At 39.5% G+C, this 19,033-nt stretch overlaps 1 protein-coding gene across 1 annotated transcript in view; it reads right to left on the reverse strand.

Moving 5' to 3' along the window:
* Positions 1 to 3,183: 3,183 nt before the first annotated feature.
* CHIC1 (cysteine rich hydrophobic domain 1) overlaps positions 3,184 to 19,033 on the reverse strand; it is a 16,702-nt gene continuing 852 nt past the window's right edge. Inside the window, exons 2-6 of the mRNA XM_017737503.1 lie at positions 16,155 to 16,249; positions 9,586 to 9,741; positions 7,900 to 7,956; positions 7,651 to 7,710; positions 3,184 to 6,966 (exon numbers count right to left, since the gene is read on the reverse strand). Coding sequence (XP_017592992.1) covers positions 6,916 to 6,966; positions 7,651 to 7,710; positions 7,900 to 7,956; positions 9,586 to 9,741; positions 16,155 to 16,249 — 419 coding nt within the window. The 3' untranslated portion in view covers positions 3,184 to 6,915. The remainder of the gene's footprint in view (positions 6,967 to 7,650; positions 7,711 to 7,899; positions 7,957 to 9,585; positions 9,742 to 16,154; positions 16,250 to 19,033) is intronic.

The following is a 19,033-nucleotide window of genomic DNA, read 5'->3' on the forward strand; positions in this document are numbered from 1 at the left end:
GAAACAGCGGAATTTCGACCTTTCGGCCCCGCGCCGGGCGTCCCGCAAGGCTGAGGCGCCGCGGTTTCGGCCGCGGAAAGGAGCGCGGCGTGCAGAGAAGAGCCCGAACGGCCGCCGTGGCGCCTCCCGCTCGGAGCTCCCCGGGAAGGGCGTGAGGAGTCCCGCAGGATTCCCCAGGTGTTGGGAAGGGACGGGGGCACAGAATGCCGCTCTGTGTCACTGCTGTCAGTACCGCGGTGCTCCCGGACAGCTGGGGACACATTCGGGACTGTTTGTGTGGGGTTTGCACCTCCCAGGTCTGGCTGTGCAGCTCCTCGGTGAATGTTAAACTTCACAGCCTGGAGATGCAGCGCCTGAGGCTCCTTCTGCAACTCCATCTGGGAGCTCCTGGTTGGAGCATCACCCTCTCCGCCTTTCAGAGCCCTTAATTCCATCAGTACCACAGGGAAACTTGGAGCAAGCTGCTTTTCAGCACTAATGCTAACAAAAGCTATAGAGAATCCTAAAGCAAGTTACCTTTTCCGTGCACTAAACAGTGCAGAGAAATCCCGGATTAAAATGTTCCCTCTCTCGTCCCTGTGGTTCCGGTGTGGCTGTGGTCTATTCCTGCTCCTTGTGCCCTGCTGGATCCTACATTGGGAATGCTGAATGAATACTCACCGTGGGAACTGGAATAGGAATTGGACATCCACGGGACCCCCAAGGATCTCCGAGAGTTGATGAGATCCCGGGTTATACCCATGGATCCAGGGTAACTCTGCAGAGGTGGGAAAGTGCTGCTCACCAACGAGCCTCAGCAGTGGCTTCCCATTTTCCACTGTTTTCCATTTACAACAAAACCAGAATTCCTTTTGACTTTGGCTGCTCTATTCAGACACTTCACTCTCAAAAATGTCCAAGGAGATCCCTGTAGAAACTATCTGGAGAACCAGTAATTTTCAATTACTCCCTCAGGCTTGCACACCATAAAATTTACAGTAAATACAGATCAGTCATCACCTTTTGATTAATATTTGCCTATTAATTTAAAATTCTTATTAGTCTGAGAGCTACTGTGATTCCTCTTTCCTATTTTATTCCTATTCCAATTTTCCAATTTATTATTCCAATTTATATTTTATTATTATTATTATATTTATTATTGCATATCCCATGGGACCAACACTGTTGTTAGAAAGTGCTTCTTTTCTAGCTAAAATATCAGGTTATATTTGTTATCACTGAATACAAATATACAACTCTATTTCCTGCAAAAATTTTAATTTACTGCTCAAGAAAGGCTACTATGGATCATAAGGTTTACATAAAGAATATGAAATAAAATGTTAATATATTGAAAGGATCATTATCTAAACACATTCAGTGATCAAGAGAAAATGCAGAATTCAGCACTTTAGCCCAGACCCAAATCTGCTGTTTGCATGTTTATGTAAATCAACCAAGTCCAGGTAGATTCAATCTCCCAGATAAACCACAACAAGAAAATTACTGATTCAGTCAGATGTAGAAATAATAGAAATATTTAAATCAGGTCAGGGACTAAGTAAAAGGGTATTTAGAAAATGATGAGCAGAACTCAGGCATCAATCTGGGAATTAATCTTTTTAGTAAACTCATTTTTGTTAATTTTGCAGATTGAATCAGTCCATGACAAAGACTTTTTACAGGAAGACTGGGAGCACAAATACAAGGAGAACTGGAGGACTGGGAGGACACAGTAATGGAAATATGGAGAGATTTACCAGTACAAAGTGTCAGATGCTGAGTCTGGACTGACAATGAGTGTGTCTGCAGGGAACTTGTATAAACTACAAGTGGCTGAAGAGAAATAGTCCCAAATTTATCACAGAACAGCTATGGATCAGAAGTACAATACAGCCACTAAGGAGACAAATGTGACCCTTTAAATTTAATGGATCACATTCTTTTCACACGAGAGAAGGAACTATCAACACTGAAGTAAGTATCTGGTGCCTTGGCCATGAGCCACTAACTGGAATATTGTTCTTGGCCACTCTTTTTCAAGGAAAATTAATTCAAATAAATGCAAGCAGGATGAACAGAAACAGAACTTTGCTTTTGAGAGGAGGCTAACATTTAATTTGGTCTAAGAAGTAAAGGGTTTAGGTCTCTCTAAGCTTCACTAGAAAAATAAACTCAGCTGCAACAGTTCAACTGATGACAGACACAGCATTATAAATACACTGGCACAGACACCACAGCAAAGCTGCACTACCAACAGGTCTGAGACTGCCTTCCAAGAGGAGTCAGGGCCAAATCCCAAATATCCTTAACACAGGCCTTTGCTGCTAAGTCTGGGCAATTACATCTCCTACACCCCCCGAGGGGATTAACTCCTGATCAGCCCCTCATCCCCGTTTTGGCTGAACATCCCAGGAGCATTCCCTGCATTTCTCAGCCAACATCCAGTATCAGTTCCATGCTCCAGCAGCCCGTCAGCCACTCCTGGTTTTGCCCAAAACAACTTCCAACAAAAACATTGCACGTGCCCCTTTCAGGAATGTGTGCCTTTCCCTCAGGGATGAGCCAAAGGCTTTAGTTGTAAGTCCTCCTTTCCCAGCTCCAACGCCAGGCTAGTCACACACAAAGGGCTGCGCTGTGCTGGGCACAAACCCCTTTAGCTGTTCACCCTCACACGCTGGCCGTGCACGGGCTGGCTCCCTTTGAGGTGTGAGAAAACCCCTGCTTTTGGAGAGGAATGCTGCAGGGAGAGATTCCTTCAGGAAGTCCTTACAAGGGAGGGTCTGTGAGCCCACCAACCAACTCAAGGAATCGTTAAGGTTGGAAAAGACCTCGGAGATCACCAAGTGCAACCATCAACCAGCACCCCTACCACGGTCACCACTAAACCACATCCTCCAGGGCCACATCCACACGTTTTTGAACACTTCCAGGGACGGGGACTCCACCGCTGCCCTGGGTGGAAGGTGGATCACCAGGAAAACCAGATACATTGATCATTCTGCAGTTTTCTCAACTTTGGAAATCCTTCCTAAGCTTTCCAAGTGTTGTTCTTTAAACCAGCCAAGCCCCTGGCCTGGCTGTATCAGGTGTGTCTCATTGAAACACACCCCACCACTGCTGCCATCCCACTAAAACACCTCTGCAGGGGGAGATGCAAAAGATTCCCATTATTTCTTCTTCCACAAACACATTGCACTGTTCAAGGTTTTCATCTTTGAATTTAATTAAAGAAAAATGTCTCAAAGTGATGAAGCATGTCTGACTTCCAGCTTCTTTCAATGGCACAAGCCAGTGCAGTAAATTGCAGAAAGCAAGCTCAGTTAGAATTTTATTTTCATTTAAAATAAAAAATAGAGAGAAAACTCTCCAGATGTGAGGTCCTGTTAAAAAAGTGGCTGTTCACTTGTAAACAGAATAAAAGTGTTAAGAACACAGTTTCATACAGCTTAAACAAAACCACTTTTCAGAAGCAATACAAGTATGTTACAACACTGTAAGAACACTGAAAGCAGAAAACAAAAGAATGGCAGAAGAATCATGTAACATTGCTTACTAAAGTGATAAATAATTTATGGTAAATGTTAATAGCTTGACATTTTTATTGCTCCAATGGTAGTGTGTTGACAAGAAAATGTAGTGAACTGTCAGTGGGACAATAATAAACATCCATTTATGGTTTTGCATACGGAGTTTTGTACCTATCAAGAAAAGCTAAGAATTTTTTTTGTATTTATCAAAACCACACCAGATTTAATAATTTTTTTTTCCTGTTTTAAAGTTACCCATTTACAACTGAACCCACACTCCCTAGACTTGGGTGTGCCTGTTTGAACACTTTTGTGTTCCTCCTCTGGGAAAGCACCTTTGCAGGTGCAGGTGGGGAATCACTAAGGAAGAGCTTTGATGCTCTGCCAGTGTTAATACTCTCCCAGATACAAAACTTTCTAGATACAAACCCAAAGATATCCTGGATAAAATCTAGAAACAAAATTAGTGTCAACATGCTTCTGTGAAGAAATAAAAACTGATTTGGTAGACAGTAGCTGCTTTTAAAAATCTGCTGCAAACTCCCACTCCTGAGAGGGACCAGTTCCCTTTTCTCCTTCTCTGCACAATGGTGTTGGAACCAGCCAAGGCACTTTCTTCACCACTTCCACTCACTCTGCTGACATTAATCTGTTACATTGCTACAAATTCTGACAAATATCCTCCACGAACACTTCGCCAACTCATGCTGATCACTTACTGTCAAAAATGAGATTTCCAGCCTCGTGAGACAGAATTACCTGTGATGTTTTTGTACTAAAGGACAGCCCAAGCAAAAAGAAACCTGTGGACAGAGTTCACAGCAGTACTGCCAGCTGCCTTCACCTTTCAATGAGCTATGGATCCTGTGTCTTTCACATGCAAATATAATACTGCTGCTAGTTTTGCATTTTAATGCAAATTTATCTACTTATTAAAACATGGAGCTTACTGTAAATGACAGGTTTGGCTCTGGTTCTTTACCAGCTGCTTTATGGCCACATAATTAAATGTCAATTAAAACACAAAGACATTGTTTGAAGACTGCACAAATAATAATTAAAGACAAATTAAAATGTATAGGATTTATGTACTTAAAATGTAAACCTTAAAAACTAATATTATGTGCTTAAGTGTTCAAGGCCAGTTTGGATGGAGCTCTGAGCAGCCTGGGCTAGTGGAAGGTGTCCCTGCCCATGGCAGGCGTGGAATGACAGGAGCTTTAGGGTCCCTTCCACCCAACCCATTCTGTGATTCCATGGGAAGTGCCTGTTCTCCCAGTTGGAAAAGTACAGTGAGAAAATCGAGTCACGTGAAAAAGAAAAATCAGAACCTGCTGAGATTTCTTGAGTTTTTTGCACAACAAAGTTCTGGCAGAACAGTAAGAAACTTCCATTGTTCTGTTAATTACTCCAGAAACTCATTTGTCAGGGAAACCCAAAGAACTGGGTGTGCCATTTCAGTTTTGGTTTACCCTGCCTTTTTCTGCCATTATTTTCTCTGCTTCCAGTTAACACTCATCCCCCCCCCAAAAAAGAAATAAATTGGACACAACACTTTGCTTGGTTCTGCAATGGAAATCTGAGTTGCAAGGTGTAGCTAATGGTAATTTCAAACAACACAGGAGATTTTTATTCATGTTACAAATGCAATTACACATTTAGTTGTCACAAATCTACCAGTCAAAGTTTCTGCATGAAATGTGCAGATTTCAGACTCTGAACTATCAGTCTGGGACTGGAAACAGCACCAACTTCCCTCTGAGTAACAACTTGCATAAAACTGGCCTTCTGTAAACACTGTGTACAAGGAATCTGACCTACTACAGCCATTAGGATGCAATGGTCTTACAAATACTGTATTTTAATAGCATATTGCAAACTGGAGAGATGCAAATACATTCAGAGGAAGCCCCAAGTCACCCTGAAACTAAAAAGCAACTTGGGATGATGTTGCAGGGAGTCAAGATGCTGCACAGAAATGCCTGGACACTGATAATGAAATCCACCACAACTTGCAGATACTCAGTTATCTGCTGGGTTTTGTTATTTCTAGCTAGAAAAGGCAGAGAACTTGTAACAATTTCCATTTGCTTTCTTTTATCGTGTAGTCTTGCTTAGGTCAGCCATTAGAGGAAGTTTTTCTACAATAACTTCCCTTCCTGAGATCAGGCAAACAGGGAAGAATCCAAAATAATACTGAATTCCACAAGGCATTTGTGGCTCTCCAGACAGTGCCTGACTGCCAAAACATATTCAGGAGCTCTTTCAACTGTTCCACTTCCTCCCCTCAGCATGTTTTGAAACTCCACTTTGACTGAGATAAAACTTACTTCCACCAGAAGGGACATCATGTCACTTAACTGTGAAAATGCTGAAGTACAACCACACACCAACAATAACAAAGGTGCTACTTCAGCTTTGATTTGGCTGTTCCTAATTTTTCGCCTTTCTAATGAAGATCTCTGATTCGAGGTTAATTTTTCCTGACTTCAAAACAAAATAGAACTTAACATCCATGTATTCCTCACTTAAAAAGAGACTTTAGGGTATTTTGTTAATAGCAGCTGCCATCTACCCCACAAATGCAGCTTTTTCAGAGGTGAAGATTTCAGCTTCATATTTGAAATACTTTTCAAAATAAAGACAGAAATGCTATGCATTTTTCATCCATTTACTAAACAAAGTGCAACTGAGCCCTACACATCTGCCATACGTACAAACTCTTTATGGCTTTCCCATAAAACCAGTGTGGATGGGTCTGTACAATCCCAGGGGAACGAGCACATGGAACAGATGCTGGGGGACTGTTGGCAATAGAATAAGAGCTATAATACATTCTGTAAACCTTGGCATACACACTTTACATTATGCAAAGAGTCAATATTTACAAATCCATAGTGGGTAAATTAATGCACCCCCCTAATGTAAATGATGATTTTGCAAAGTGCAGGACAAAACCAGTGCTGTTGATTGCAAGTCCTATGCAAGCAGGTTCTACTAAAATCATTACTACTGGAGTTTACCTGGATATTCCTACTGAGGGTTTCTAGGATTGCAACACTTAGGATGAAATATAGGATGCACATTGGAGGACAGCAAAGAGAGAAATTAATAAGGCAGCATGCTCAGAACAAGTTTAAGCAGCACTGATGTTAAGATCCCTAGTGGCAACTCTATCAGTTATTGGTAATGTTAAAAATTCAGAGTGCAACATAGAAGCCTCGTTCAACATAAAAAAATGTGCAAATTGTTCTCTTCTTAACAAAAGAAAGTAACAGCGAGGAAGATTTCTACTGAAGAACATTTTTAAGTCACAGCAAAGTAGACCATCTTCTTTCCAAAATCATCTACAAGGCACTAAGGGTAGAAAATGACAGGTAACATGAAAGACCAATGTTGTTCCTCAGTCAGGTCGAAATATGGGGTATTTTGGTAAGAACTCTATTAATATTACCTGTTCAAGAAAGGAAAAAGACAAGAACAGAACACAGTAACCAAAAAGTTCAAAGCTTCAGCACAATTTCCATGCAACATTAGCTAATTCATAAGGCTAAATATATCTGAGATAGTCTGTGAGGAGGGCATGTTCCCCAGGGTAACAAAACAGAAATTCCAGTCATTCTGAAATAGAGGGATTCTGGATACTTGGGGTTTTTTGGGGTGGATCTCTCCCTAAAGTCTACACAGTCTTCACAGCTACATGTTAAAGTGGATAGGGGAGTGGTAGAACCACAGAAATATTCGAAATTCTGCTTTCCTAAGAGGTCTGTCTTGTTTACAACCATGTGAAATTTGGAGCTGGCAAAAAAAACCTACCAAAACAAACCAAAACCACAAAAGAAAAGGTCCAACCAAAAAACCACATTACTATAAAGATGCAATATTTCTGTAAAATTATTTGAATTAAAGGAATTATGAATACAACTTGAAAACGTGGATAAGTTAAAGAACTAGGGACTGGTGCTGGTGTGGGAATCACTCCAATGCAAGTCTCAGTGGGTCTCCCTCTTTCCAAATTACAGACCAAACTGCACATTTATCTGGGAGAGATCTTTTTGCACAGGGTCACTAAGTGAAGGATTTTCTCTATTCCATCATAGTTCTGTTGAATAGCAGTAAGAACAGAAGCAATACTCACATACTCCATCATATTGCTAGTTTCACATTTCCTTTTACTCAGCTTCCAGTGCAAACCAAGCTAAGGAAATAATTAACATAAAGGATTAGCACAATCTTGTTTGGATGGGTAATGCAACAAGCATCAGCTATACTGAATTATAAGGATTTATTATTTAGGATCAGTATAAAGTATGGAATTACAACAAGACTCTCAAATCCTTCATGCCAATATTCCTAAAGCTGAAAAAAACAAGTACTCTATTCTTACCTTATGATATAGTCTGTTATTTTCCCATTCTAGTAACTTCTGAATTGATCTTCTAGTCTAAAAAGTAATGCAGAACTGGCCAGATCCAGAAGAATCTCACTACTGCATTTCTGGCTTAAGTTAATTTATAGTAAGTTAGATTTATTTATAGTAAGTTAAGTTTTATAAAAGCAGAACCAAGCGAAGAAGAAATGATGAGTGGAAATCTTATCACTTCAATCTCCCACTCCCCCTTTTTTTCAAAAAAGGAAGCACCCATGGGTGTTTTGTTAACTTAGAATCATTAAGGATGGAAAAGTTTTTAAGATCAAGTCCAGCTTAGGCCTGTGACTTTTCCAGAATTCATTTAGTTAGTAAGAGACCCTTTTGAATTTGCTGTTTTTACCTACCACAGCCAACAACAACACAGAGTCTCCCACATTCTCCTGGCCAAATCCTGCAGTCACTGCAGGTGTTCTGCTGACAACACAGATTTCCAAACATGTAATTTCCAGATTTTGCTAATGGAATTGTGATCTGGATCTTGAAAAAACCCCTCACCACCAAACTCCAGCTCACAACAACTGGTGTTTGTATTTTCAATTCTGGATTACCAAAGTGTGATCTTTATGTCTCTTTCCACAGCTGTGGAGAGGAGATGATTTCTCAAGTTTCAGTGGCTTTTAAGATCACAAGGAGACAACTGTGATGATGCTGCAGGGTATACATTTAATTTTAATCACTGCATGATTGTTATCACCCTCACACCCCCACGGAAGTGCCATCATTTTCCCTACTTGGTGCATTTTCTCTGTAGCCTTGAGAATTTCATCAATACTCCAACACCACATGGGCATTTATTTAGATTTTCACTGGCACAAGATACTAAATATGGTTTTAAACCTGCAAATACTCCATTTGTATCTCTCAGGCATATTCCTCTGCAAAATGACATTTATAAAGGCAGTTCAAATGAGCTAAAACAAGTCTCCTAACTTTTTAGTGATGCAGTTTCAGTGATGAGCACTTCACCAAGTTAACACATTAATGCACTTCCTAAACATTTACTGCTGTGATAAATCAATTCTAAATGTAAATCACAGAGGTAACTGAAATCATATTTACCTGATACTACTAAAGTGCTTTTCAGAATTATCACTTTGAACCCCATTACAGAAGTGGTCAACTCTCTGTTGGGGGGGAGTCTCTAGAAAATATATTGGTGCTTGTTCTTAACAGAAGCAGCACAGTAAAATATGGCAAATAAACCACAGCTCTGAAATGTTGTGATACTTATTGCATATTAAAAAGTGATTTTTAAGTTAAAAAATATTTATTCAGGGGATGGGGCTAGTGGGGATGCTGAAGAGGAAAAGTGATTTTTCAGTCTGACACACTTTGAAGGTCAGTGTCCAGTTCTGCACTCATTTAACTCCATTCTTAGACCTTGAGAAATCCTGGAAATTTAAGGTATCATATAATCCATCCTGTTTGAACTGAGATGGGATCAGCTATTCTTAAAACTATTGATTCAATTGGTAATTTGGTGTCATTTCATATTTTTTCTGTTTTCTCAGGTGGAGACCAGAATAACCTTTTGAATGTGAGACCAAACCTGGGTTTGAAGATGGGGAAGATATTAGGAGAAGTTATTTAATCCTACCAGTAATTAAAAAATCCATAGAGTAAGATGAAACATGGACTCACTCTTTTGTTAAGACAGACCACGGGCCACAGGCTGCAGCCCAGAGTGCAGCAGCAGCACAGGCAGCCACAGAGCAGCCACTTCACATTGACAGGGAGGTTCTTCTTCAGGCAGGTGTTCACTCGGCTGATGCTGGTCTTGAATTCCTCGGGGGCCACCTGCAACAGAAGGGCTCAACTTCAGGGAGAGCCAGCACAGGTGTATTTTCTCAGAAATTACCTCTATGGTTAAAATGAAACGTAAAATTGCACAATCTTCTAAAGCACTGGTCACCCAGTGAGCATGAAAAGTCATTTTCCTGCAGCAAATTCATTTCTGGTGCATGCTCTGCACAAACTTGAATTAAAAAGCCAAACATCTTTTAGATGAACAGACTCATCCATATTTATTGCACCAGTAATTAATCAATTGGCCTGAAAACACAGTGAGCTCAAATAAAATCAGAATTGGGACACAGCTGGGAAATACATGCACTGGCTACACTGACCAAAACCATGGAAGAATGACAGATCTCTGCTTTCAAAAGGAATGTGGGAGCTTTGCAGTAAAAATATGTATCACAGAAAGGGAGAATATTGTCCAAATTAATGTCATACCAATCTAAGCCTCCACTGTGCCTGGGTGAAGGCTCTGTCCACAAATAACTTCCTGAAGTGGCCCACACTGAAGCCACAACTTCCCTTGTGGCTGCTTCCTAAAATAGGGAAGCCTAGAAAGAAATACACTGGATTGTATTTAAGGCAGAGCAATGCAGCTTGGTACAGGGTTAGGAATAAAGCCTACTTGTTGAAAACTAGCTGTTTGAAAAAAAAGGAGTATTTTATACCTATACTGCCACTGCAGAGTCACAGTGGAACCCCCATTTTGTATCAGAAATAAGCTCTTTTCTCATCTACTCACATACCCCAAAGCCCTCATCTCCCTGCAGAATCCAAGTCACTTCCATCTGACAAGTCAAACATGGATTTGAGGCAGTAACTCCAAGATGACACTCTTGACTCTAACACAATCCAGCATTTGAATGCACAAAGCAGAATAATCAGAATCAACTTCCAGAGACTTGACCAGGCAGGCACAACTCAAAACAATTTAAAACCCCATCTTTCCTAACTACTTGCCATGTTGATGAAAATCCCCTAGAATGAGTCTGTACACAAAGCTGTGCAACCACTCCATAACCGCCCAACCAAGCAAGCCCAGCTCTGCTCATCTGACTCTGCAAACAAGGGCAGCAGCACCAACAAAAGTGTTCATTTAATGACAAAGATCCTTTTCACCAGGGGCAAAGCCCCGGGGCAGGAAATGGAGAGGACCTGATGCTGCTGCCTCTGCCTATTGACAAGAGCTGAATTCTTTAAAGCATTGCAGGAAAGGGAGTAAATAAATACAACATCTGTTTCCTGGCCATTCAGGTCACCAGGCACTACGGAGTCAGGGGCAGCTGGGCTTGCAAACAAGCCAGGCCTACAGTTAATAACATAAGAACATAATTTAAGTGTGATTATTTTATAGCAGGAATTATTAAATATACAGAAAGTAATTCTTTTTCCCCCCTCCCACATTAAATAGGCTGCTTTGTTTGACATCTACAAATGGAGCAACTAAAAAAATTTGTCTGTTTTACAACAGACACCTTAGTTTAGGGGGGAAAAAAAAAGAAAATGGCCAAAGAAACCCCCTGAGATCCTTTGTACTGGGACATCTGCAATGACAAAAAATCCCATTGTAATGTGGCAAAGTATCCTGTACTTGCATGTCTCTGGAACAAGGTTTCATGGATTTCTTTGCCAGTGTCAGATCTTGTACTGGGACATAATAAATACCAGATGCACATGAGCAAAACCATTTCATCTTCAACGTGGGGGAATGTTTTGGAGGAAAGAACATCTGGGCTGGTTGTTTGCAGTAACCTCAGACAGCTGCTGCAGTCACACTGCCTCAAAGTAAATTGAGATTCTTACATTAATTGGCATTGTCAACTCTTAAGGAAGTTACATGAGCCTCACATTTAGGTATCTACAAATGGCACTTCCTTTGATAAATCTTTTAGAATTTTACATTCTGCTTATTTGAAATATAAAAATAAGTAGGGTTTCTTTTCTTGAACCCATTTATACTTTCGTAATGAGACTCCCTAAGAAAAGAGAATGTTTCCTTTTCCTTAAGACACAAAGTTCACTGGACCTTGACAACAACCCAGCCCAGCCTCCAAATCCAGCTGAACAAACCTGCCAAAGACAATGGAATGGCACGGCCCAGAATTCAGTTTAACAAGAATAACCCTTATCAGTGGTAACATTCAACACAAAGAGAACTCAACCAGATTCTTAGATCACAGCTGGCAGAAAAAATTTGGACCTAAAAAGAAAGCAAAGGGAGATTCCCTGTTCCTGTGATAATTTTTAGGGAGTCACTGTTCACATCAGGTTAACAGTTTGATCCTACGTTGTGAGAGCAAAGTTGAAGGACTCTCCTTCCTGCAGAGCAAACGGCTAAACCAGAAACCAACTTTGGATGCCACTAAACAACAGAAAATTTCCATTTCAGGAATTTTGGTCTGATGTTTACCTCAATACAATATTACGAAAGCACCACTACCTGCTAACTCACCAAATATTTTCATGTAAAGGTGAATCTCTTGGATACAACATAAGACGAAATTACTTAACATGCTTTGGCTAACCCAAGCTATTGGATTGTTTTTGCCTTTAGGAAATGGAATTACAACAAGTATTTCTGTCACTAATGACACATCTTCATCTGAAACTAAAGGAACTGGAGATCAAGATAAGCCTCATGTTGTGATAAACAGAAGAAAGCACAATTTTGTTGCTCAGTTTATAGCTCAGTAACAGTTAAGCATTGTTATACAGTGATAAAGAACAAAATACCTGTAAACAACTGTTCTAATCTAATAATGAAATGGAATCCAAATGAAAGCCATCACAGAATTGTTGATTTTCTGGCACAATTTTAACTCCTGCCTTTCTTGCAGGTACAGCTATTGAAAGGTGTATATGAAGCGAGCGAAGTATTTCAAACAAACAGAGAATTAACAGCTCCTCCTGCACAAAGACAGCTCCCTAAGAAAGCCTAGTTTTGAGTAATTCTGGAAATCTCTTGGCGAGTTTGCGTCTGGCTCTTGAAAAGAACGAGATAAGCACTTTGCTCCTGGCTGTCCTGTACACCTTGGGAAGGGACATTAGCTCCTTTTAGGAGGGAAAAAAACAAAAAAAAACATAAAAGGAAAGGAGGGGGTGTCATAATATTTTACAACAGGATGCAGAGGATCTCCAAACACAGGAAGGGAGCAAGTAAAGCCCAGCAGGCCTGATGTTTCTCCTTCAATCATCACGATCACCAACCCTATCAATCACACGGCACAACGGGATCACAGTGCCCAGCCCTCCCTTTATGGCTCACATTGCCCTGCACTGCACACTCCTCTCTGGGCAGGACCCCTTTTGTTTCAAGATCAGAGCAGGAAATTCCACTTTTCCCCTTAAGGATCACTGCCTCCATCATTTTCTGGTCACCTGGAGCAGTGTGTGCACTATTGTGCTCCACATCATGGAGAGTATTTTGTTAAAAGCTTGTTCAAGAGAAGTAATAATCCTGTAAACCTGAAGCACACAGAATTTAAATTTAACCACCATTTCAATTTAGGCCAAGGTCCAATTACATTATTAAAAGTTAAATATTGCCTCTGTATCAAGTGTAGTCAAATCTTTTCTTACAACGTTCCTTTGAAAAGAAGCCTTAGCTTGGGATTTACAAACCAGGTGAGTTTATGTCTCATCCTGCAAGACAAATATTAATCCAGCTCAATTAGCTAGGCCCAGCATCTGACCTACCTGGGATTCTCCTTTCCTTTATTATTTTATTGTCTATGCTTTACCCACAAATGTACACATTCACCTCTCCCAAGGAAAGCAACAAATTAAGTCTCAATTAAACACTGAAGGTGTAATTACAAGCATGTAGCTCTAGGCTAACCTACAACAGCTATGCAGGCTCTGTAAAAGCAGGGAGACTGGGAAAACGGATGAAGGAGGAGGGGGATTCCAGATTTCAGAAAAAGAAAACTAGCAGGCTTGCTGCCATCATTATGTGGATGGGCAAACTGAGGGCAGGAAGCTTAAGTAAATTACTAACACAAGAGTATGGCATAAACCCCAAAAGTTTGTGCTTCTGGGAGAAAGGTGTAGCTACAGAGTTTTCTCTCATTATGATTTTCATCCTGCTTAAAAAACCTACATCTTTTACACCTGTATTTATTCAAAAGAAAATCAGTACCACTGAGAAATGCATCAAGCCCATCTAATGGCTTCATCTCTTACACTCCATTAGCAGATGGGATATATTATTAATATCAATTTACAGTGGATAGCAAAGCCATTAAACTTAATGATACACAGGCAATATGAATAAACTATGACATTGTCTTAAGAGTAGCTGAGGACTAATGCAAGTTAAGAGTAAACATTTTAATCCCAATTTGTAAATATACAATCGCTGTTATTCATAAATTTTGATTTCACAAAAAGCAAAAAAATTACATTTTAACAACAGAAGAGCGTGAAGTGGTTTCTCAGTTGACTACGATACTGATTATTGTGAATTATTTAACAGGGTATTTGAAGAAAACCTTCTTACTGGAAAAAATGAATTTTCATTTTCAATAGGGATTAAGATGATTGACTGCCTCAACCAGAGGAAGAAGCAGATTATTTATTTCTTGCAATTGATGAAAGTATTAAAAACCAAAAGACCCACAACTGTGGTTTTTAATGTCTTTCATGGCAGTGTGTGGCAGGCAGGAAGAAAAATGTGTTTACTATCTTGTTTGATTGGTGCTCTCCCCTGGCAAAAGGGAATTCATTTCCTTCCAAGGTCTCCTGGCTCAGAAAGCCCCTCAAATCCACAAGATAACAGAGCATCAAGATTCTCAACAGAGAAGCATCCCTATATACAGCAAATCCCTGCCCATGGCACTCCTGGAGCACTGATCACATCTACAGAACAAGAAGGGTAAATGCCAAGCAGAACTTCCTCTTTCCTTTCTTTGCTAAATTAAGTCCGAGCACTCAACTGAACTTTAAATTAAGCTTTTGTTCACTGTCTGTTTAACAAGAGGAGGACAATCAAGCAGAAAATGTGACAGCCATCGATGCTGGTATTAAAAAGTGTAGACCTGGTTGTAGGTTTGGTTTGTTTTTTTAATAATCCACATATCTTTTAGAGAGACAGAAAGAGATAGAATTATATCATCAAATTAAGTTTTAACATTTCTTACTAGGGATTTTCTACAGGCTTATTTATAATAAACTACAACTTGAGTAAAAGAACTTAAAATTGTTTTTTCCAAAATGTATTGTGGCTGTTCAGTGATCAGAAAGAGCTTCCCAGAAAAGAACAAGCCTCGCACAAGGTGGTGAAATGCAAAGTGTTGTCAGCAGCCCTGACACTGGAATCAGTAGGATTTGTCTTTCTGAGCTCAGTGAGACCCTAAAGCAAGGCCACAACTTCCAGGCTGACTTTCAGCACCCAAAATCTCCAAGCAGAACCTGCTTCTCAGGAGTACTGCTGTCAGAGCAGCCAGGCAACTTCAACACAAGGGTTTTATTCATTGTACTCTGGTGTGAAAATGACGGAGGAAAAAGCCCAGATGGATTTGGCAGAAGCAGGAGCAACCATCCAGCTGTGTTCAGAGTATTGTTGGTATGACTCAACCTCTGCAAGAGGCTGCAGAGGGAGTGGAGCTCTGTGGGATGACATGAGACAAAGGAGAAAGAGCCAAATAAACTTTTTTCTTCACAACTTCTGGAAAAGATACACAAGGGGGATATAAATCGAAGCAAAAGCAAAGCACTAGAGAGTAAAACAGCAGGACAAAAAAAAAAATCAAGAGAAAAAGAATTAAACAATTAAAAGATTAAAAAAATACAATTATGAAAAGAATTTAGAACTAAGAATTTTGTGAAAGTTAAATTAATAGCTACAAATTACAGTTTCTTATACTTGCATTTAGTAAGATGACAGGACTCCAGAGAAAGCAAGAGACTTTGTCACCACTGATTTTCAAAACTAAACAGTATTTGTGAAAATTACTAAAAACCTACTTAATTTGTAGCTTTAACACTATATTTTGTTCTGTAAAGCTTCAGATAAAATAGATTCACTTCCAGAGACCTGTCTAAACAAACTCAAGGCTTGTCAGGCATACTCAAAAGAGAGGTTTAGTATTTGAACTGATTTAATTCACCCAGGAGGGAGCACAAACTCCAGGTATTTAAAAAGCAAGGTTAAATGAGTCTTGCTTTCAGGTCTGCATGGAAACAGTTGGATCCATGGTAAGCTTTGCTGTACTTGGAATGTCAATAACGATAACAATCACTGCAAATCCTTCCTTCTTGTTTCCAGCTACACTGAGGGACTGGGCAGCAAGCAGCTGGGTCACACAGGCCACAGGTAACAGTCTTGAGTGGGATCATGCTCATGTATGCAACACAGAAACCACTGGATGCACTGGGTGTTCCCATTGAAAAGAACAGTTTAATCTCACACTTACCTTCCCTGTCAGAACAGAAGGAAATTCTGTATCAAACTTGTTGCTCAAGCCAAACCTTGAAAACAAAAGAGACAAACAAAATATATTCCACCTAACTTATTTTGTTTCCCTTAATAAAAAAAAAAAAGAAATAAAGAGTTTTAACTTTAAAAAGAAACCATTATCAATTTAATTTGTCCTTACATTATTTCACGAGCTTTTGATCTAAGTTTATGTAAGGTCTCGTGTACCATTCACAAGGTCATTTACAGACAGAAACACAGCTTTACTTCAGTACCTCCAAAAGTGCAAAAAATTCTTTTCCAATTGGATGGCAGTAGCTTTCAATCTTTGATTTCTGGAAGAAAAAACCCTCCAGCTGTGAAATCCCAGTTTTACTAGGTTCAACAGTCCTTTTTACTTTCTTGCACATGCAATTGTTCCACATGCAACAGATGAAGTTTAAGGAACCCATTCATCATCATCTTAGAAATTTATAATCATGTGCTTTTAAAAACTTGCTTCAGGCTGAGTTAAACTACCTCATGCAAAACATGTAAGAGCCTACACAAAGGACAGTTTTACAACAACTATGAACTTCAAGGAAATTAAGTTTTGGGTATCACTGCGACTACTCTTCACTGAAGTGTTCTGGGGTTTGAGCAAAAGGTATTCATTACAACCACTGAAAGCTGGATTTGGCTTGTAAATCTGTCACCACTAATTCCAAAACTCCTGAACCTCTAAAATTCAGTAATTTAACAAAATACAGCAGCAGCTGGCCCTCAGCTACAATCTGTATGTTTGATGAGAGCTTAATGTTAATTTAGTAAAGTTAAATATATTGTACATCAAGTCAGCTCTGCTAAAGTATCTCCTGAGTATCTGTGTTCAAAAAAATCAAAATACCTGGAAGAATTACTGCCAAAAAGAGGAGCACAAATACATTTGGTATTGTAGGAGTTACTGAAGAAACAAACTTTGCTTTGAGTCAAACTGACACCTGCCATACTTCAAACTGGTCCCTTGTACCAATACCAGTATTGCTGAAATATCACAGAATTGTGGAATGGATTGGGTTGGAAGGGACCTTAAAGACCATCTGGTTCCAACACCTTCCCCTGGACCTCAGTGCCCATCATTATATCACCCATACACACTCCTGTGCACTCTGTAATAACTCAGATATCCAAAACTGACAATGGCAATTGTTCAGAAGTATGCAAAAAAAGTCAAATCAACCTTAAAGGAGAGAGAGGAAAAATAGAAGAACTTGTGCTGTCTCTAGAAATCCAGTAATTGAAATGTTTGGCAACAACACTGGTGAAGTTCAATCCAGTTCTCCAATGAATAATTTAAGTTAGAGCCTCTTTTAAAGAGCTCTCTCTTGTAAAGAGCGGCAGTTGTGTAAAACATTACAAAAAAACCCCAAACAGCAAAAACAGCAAGATTTTAGGCAAGCACAAAGGTTACTAATACAGCACATTTCCATTCTCTTTGTCATCTGGCGAGTCAGCCTCCACATTTTGTACCTTTTCTTTTTAAGCTGAAATCTCCCAGGTTTTGTAATGTTATATATTTAGTTTTAAGGAAGCTTGGAGAGCAATGAAGTAGCCTTTTCAGTCTTAAAAAAAAAAAAACAAGACTGAAATTATAACGCACATACACAAGCTTGCTTTGAGGAACACAGACTTTTCTGTGCATCAGCAATGGAACAACCTGAAATGATCACAAAGTAGGGGCAATCAGACAACATAATAAAAGAACTACTGGAAAATTCAAGAATTATTTACTCTACCCATATAACAGACCAATTCCACTAAATTATGCCAAAGGTCCATCTTGTCCACAGCACTGACTTAAGAGTGGCCAAGAACAGAAGCTTAGGAAACAGCAAATGAAATGAAAAAAAGAGCAAACATGTGCTAACTGTTCCCCAGAACCTTCCACTGACCTTCTACAACTCAGAGTTCAAACACTTCCTAAACCACACAGGTAGTGTCTTTTATCTCACTGATCACATATATTCATTAAAATTCCCATTGCACCTCAATTTCCATAAAGAATGAGATAAATTAGTGCTTTCTGATTAATAAATCTGATCAGGAATGCAAGATCACAATATGTTTTGGGTTAAATTTCAAGGCTGATGTCGTGAAACATATTAACCCCCCAAATTTTTATCGGTTGTCAAAACACTCCCTTCAATGGCAGCACATCCAAGAAACCTGAGTTACAGAAAGGCATCTCTCACACTGACACCTGTGAGTGGCTAAATAATTTAACTTTATGTTTTAACTATATTTAAAATACTATGTTTAGTAAGAATCACTGATGGCTTTTAGCTCAGTTTTACTAAAATATCTCTAGAAGCTTTACAGAATATTCTGTGGTTATTTACCACAGAGTTTAGAAACATTAAACTCCTGTTAGATCAGGCAGGAGGTTGACTCAACAACCAAATAAAATAAAGAAATGGAAGCAGGATGTTATACAGTTGTATAACTTTGCAAGCAGCTTTGTAGAAGTACTGAAGTGTTATTAGAATCTTTAATGTAAAGAAATTATTATCTAAAGTATTGATCAAGAGGTAATTAACTTAATTAGACTTCCTACAACAGACTAGTGATCTAGCATGAGCAGGCCTATGAAATCTTCTAAAATTCAATATATTTAAAAATCACTATAGCATCAATTCCAGTAGCTGTCCTTTAAGTCATATAAAACATCAGTTGGTGGTGATTTATTTCTGGGCCAGTTCTGTGACTCCTCAGTCAGTGCAAGCTGCCCAAAGTGTAACATTTAGAAATTCAGATCAGTCACCCACGTCCTTCAGCTGCACTTTTCTCACTGCATGACAAGTACCTCTACAAGCCAGGGCTGTTTCCTCTTGGCTGGAA

The sequence above is a fragment of the Corvus brachyrhynchos genome, unplaced genomic scaffold (assembly GCF_000691975.1).
Source record: "Corvus brachyrhynchos isolate BGI_N302 unplaced genomic scaffold, ASM69197v1 scaffold346, whole genome shotgun sequence".
Taxonomy (NCBI): Eukaryota; Metazoa; Chordata; class Aves; order Passeriformes; family Corvidae; genus Corvus; species Corvus brachyrhynchos.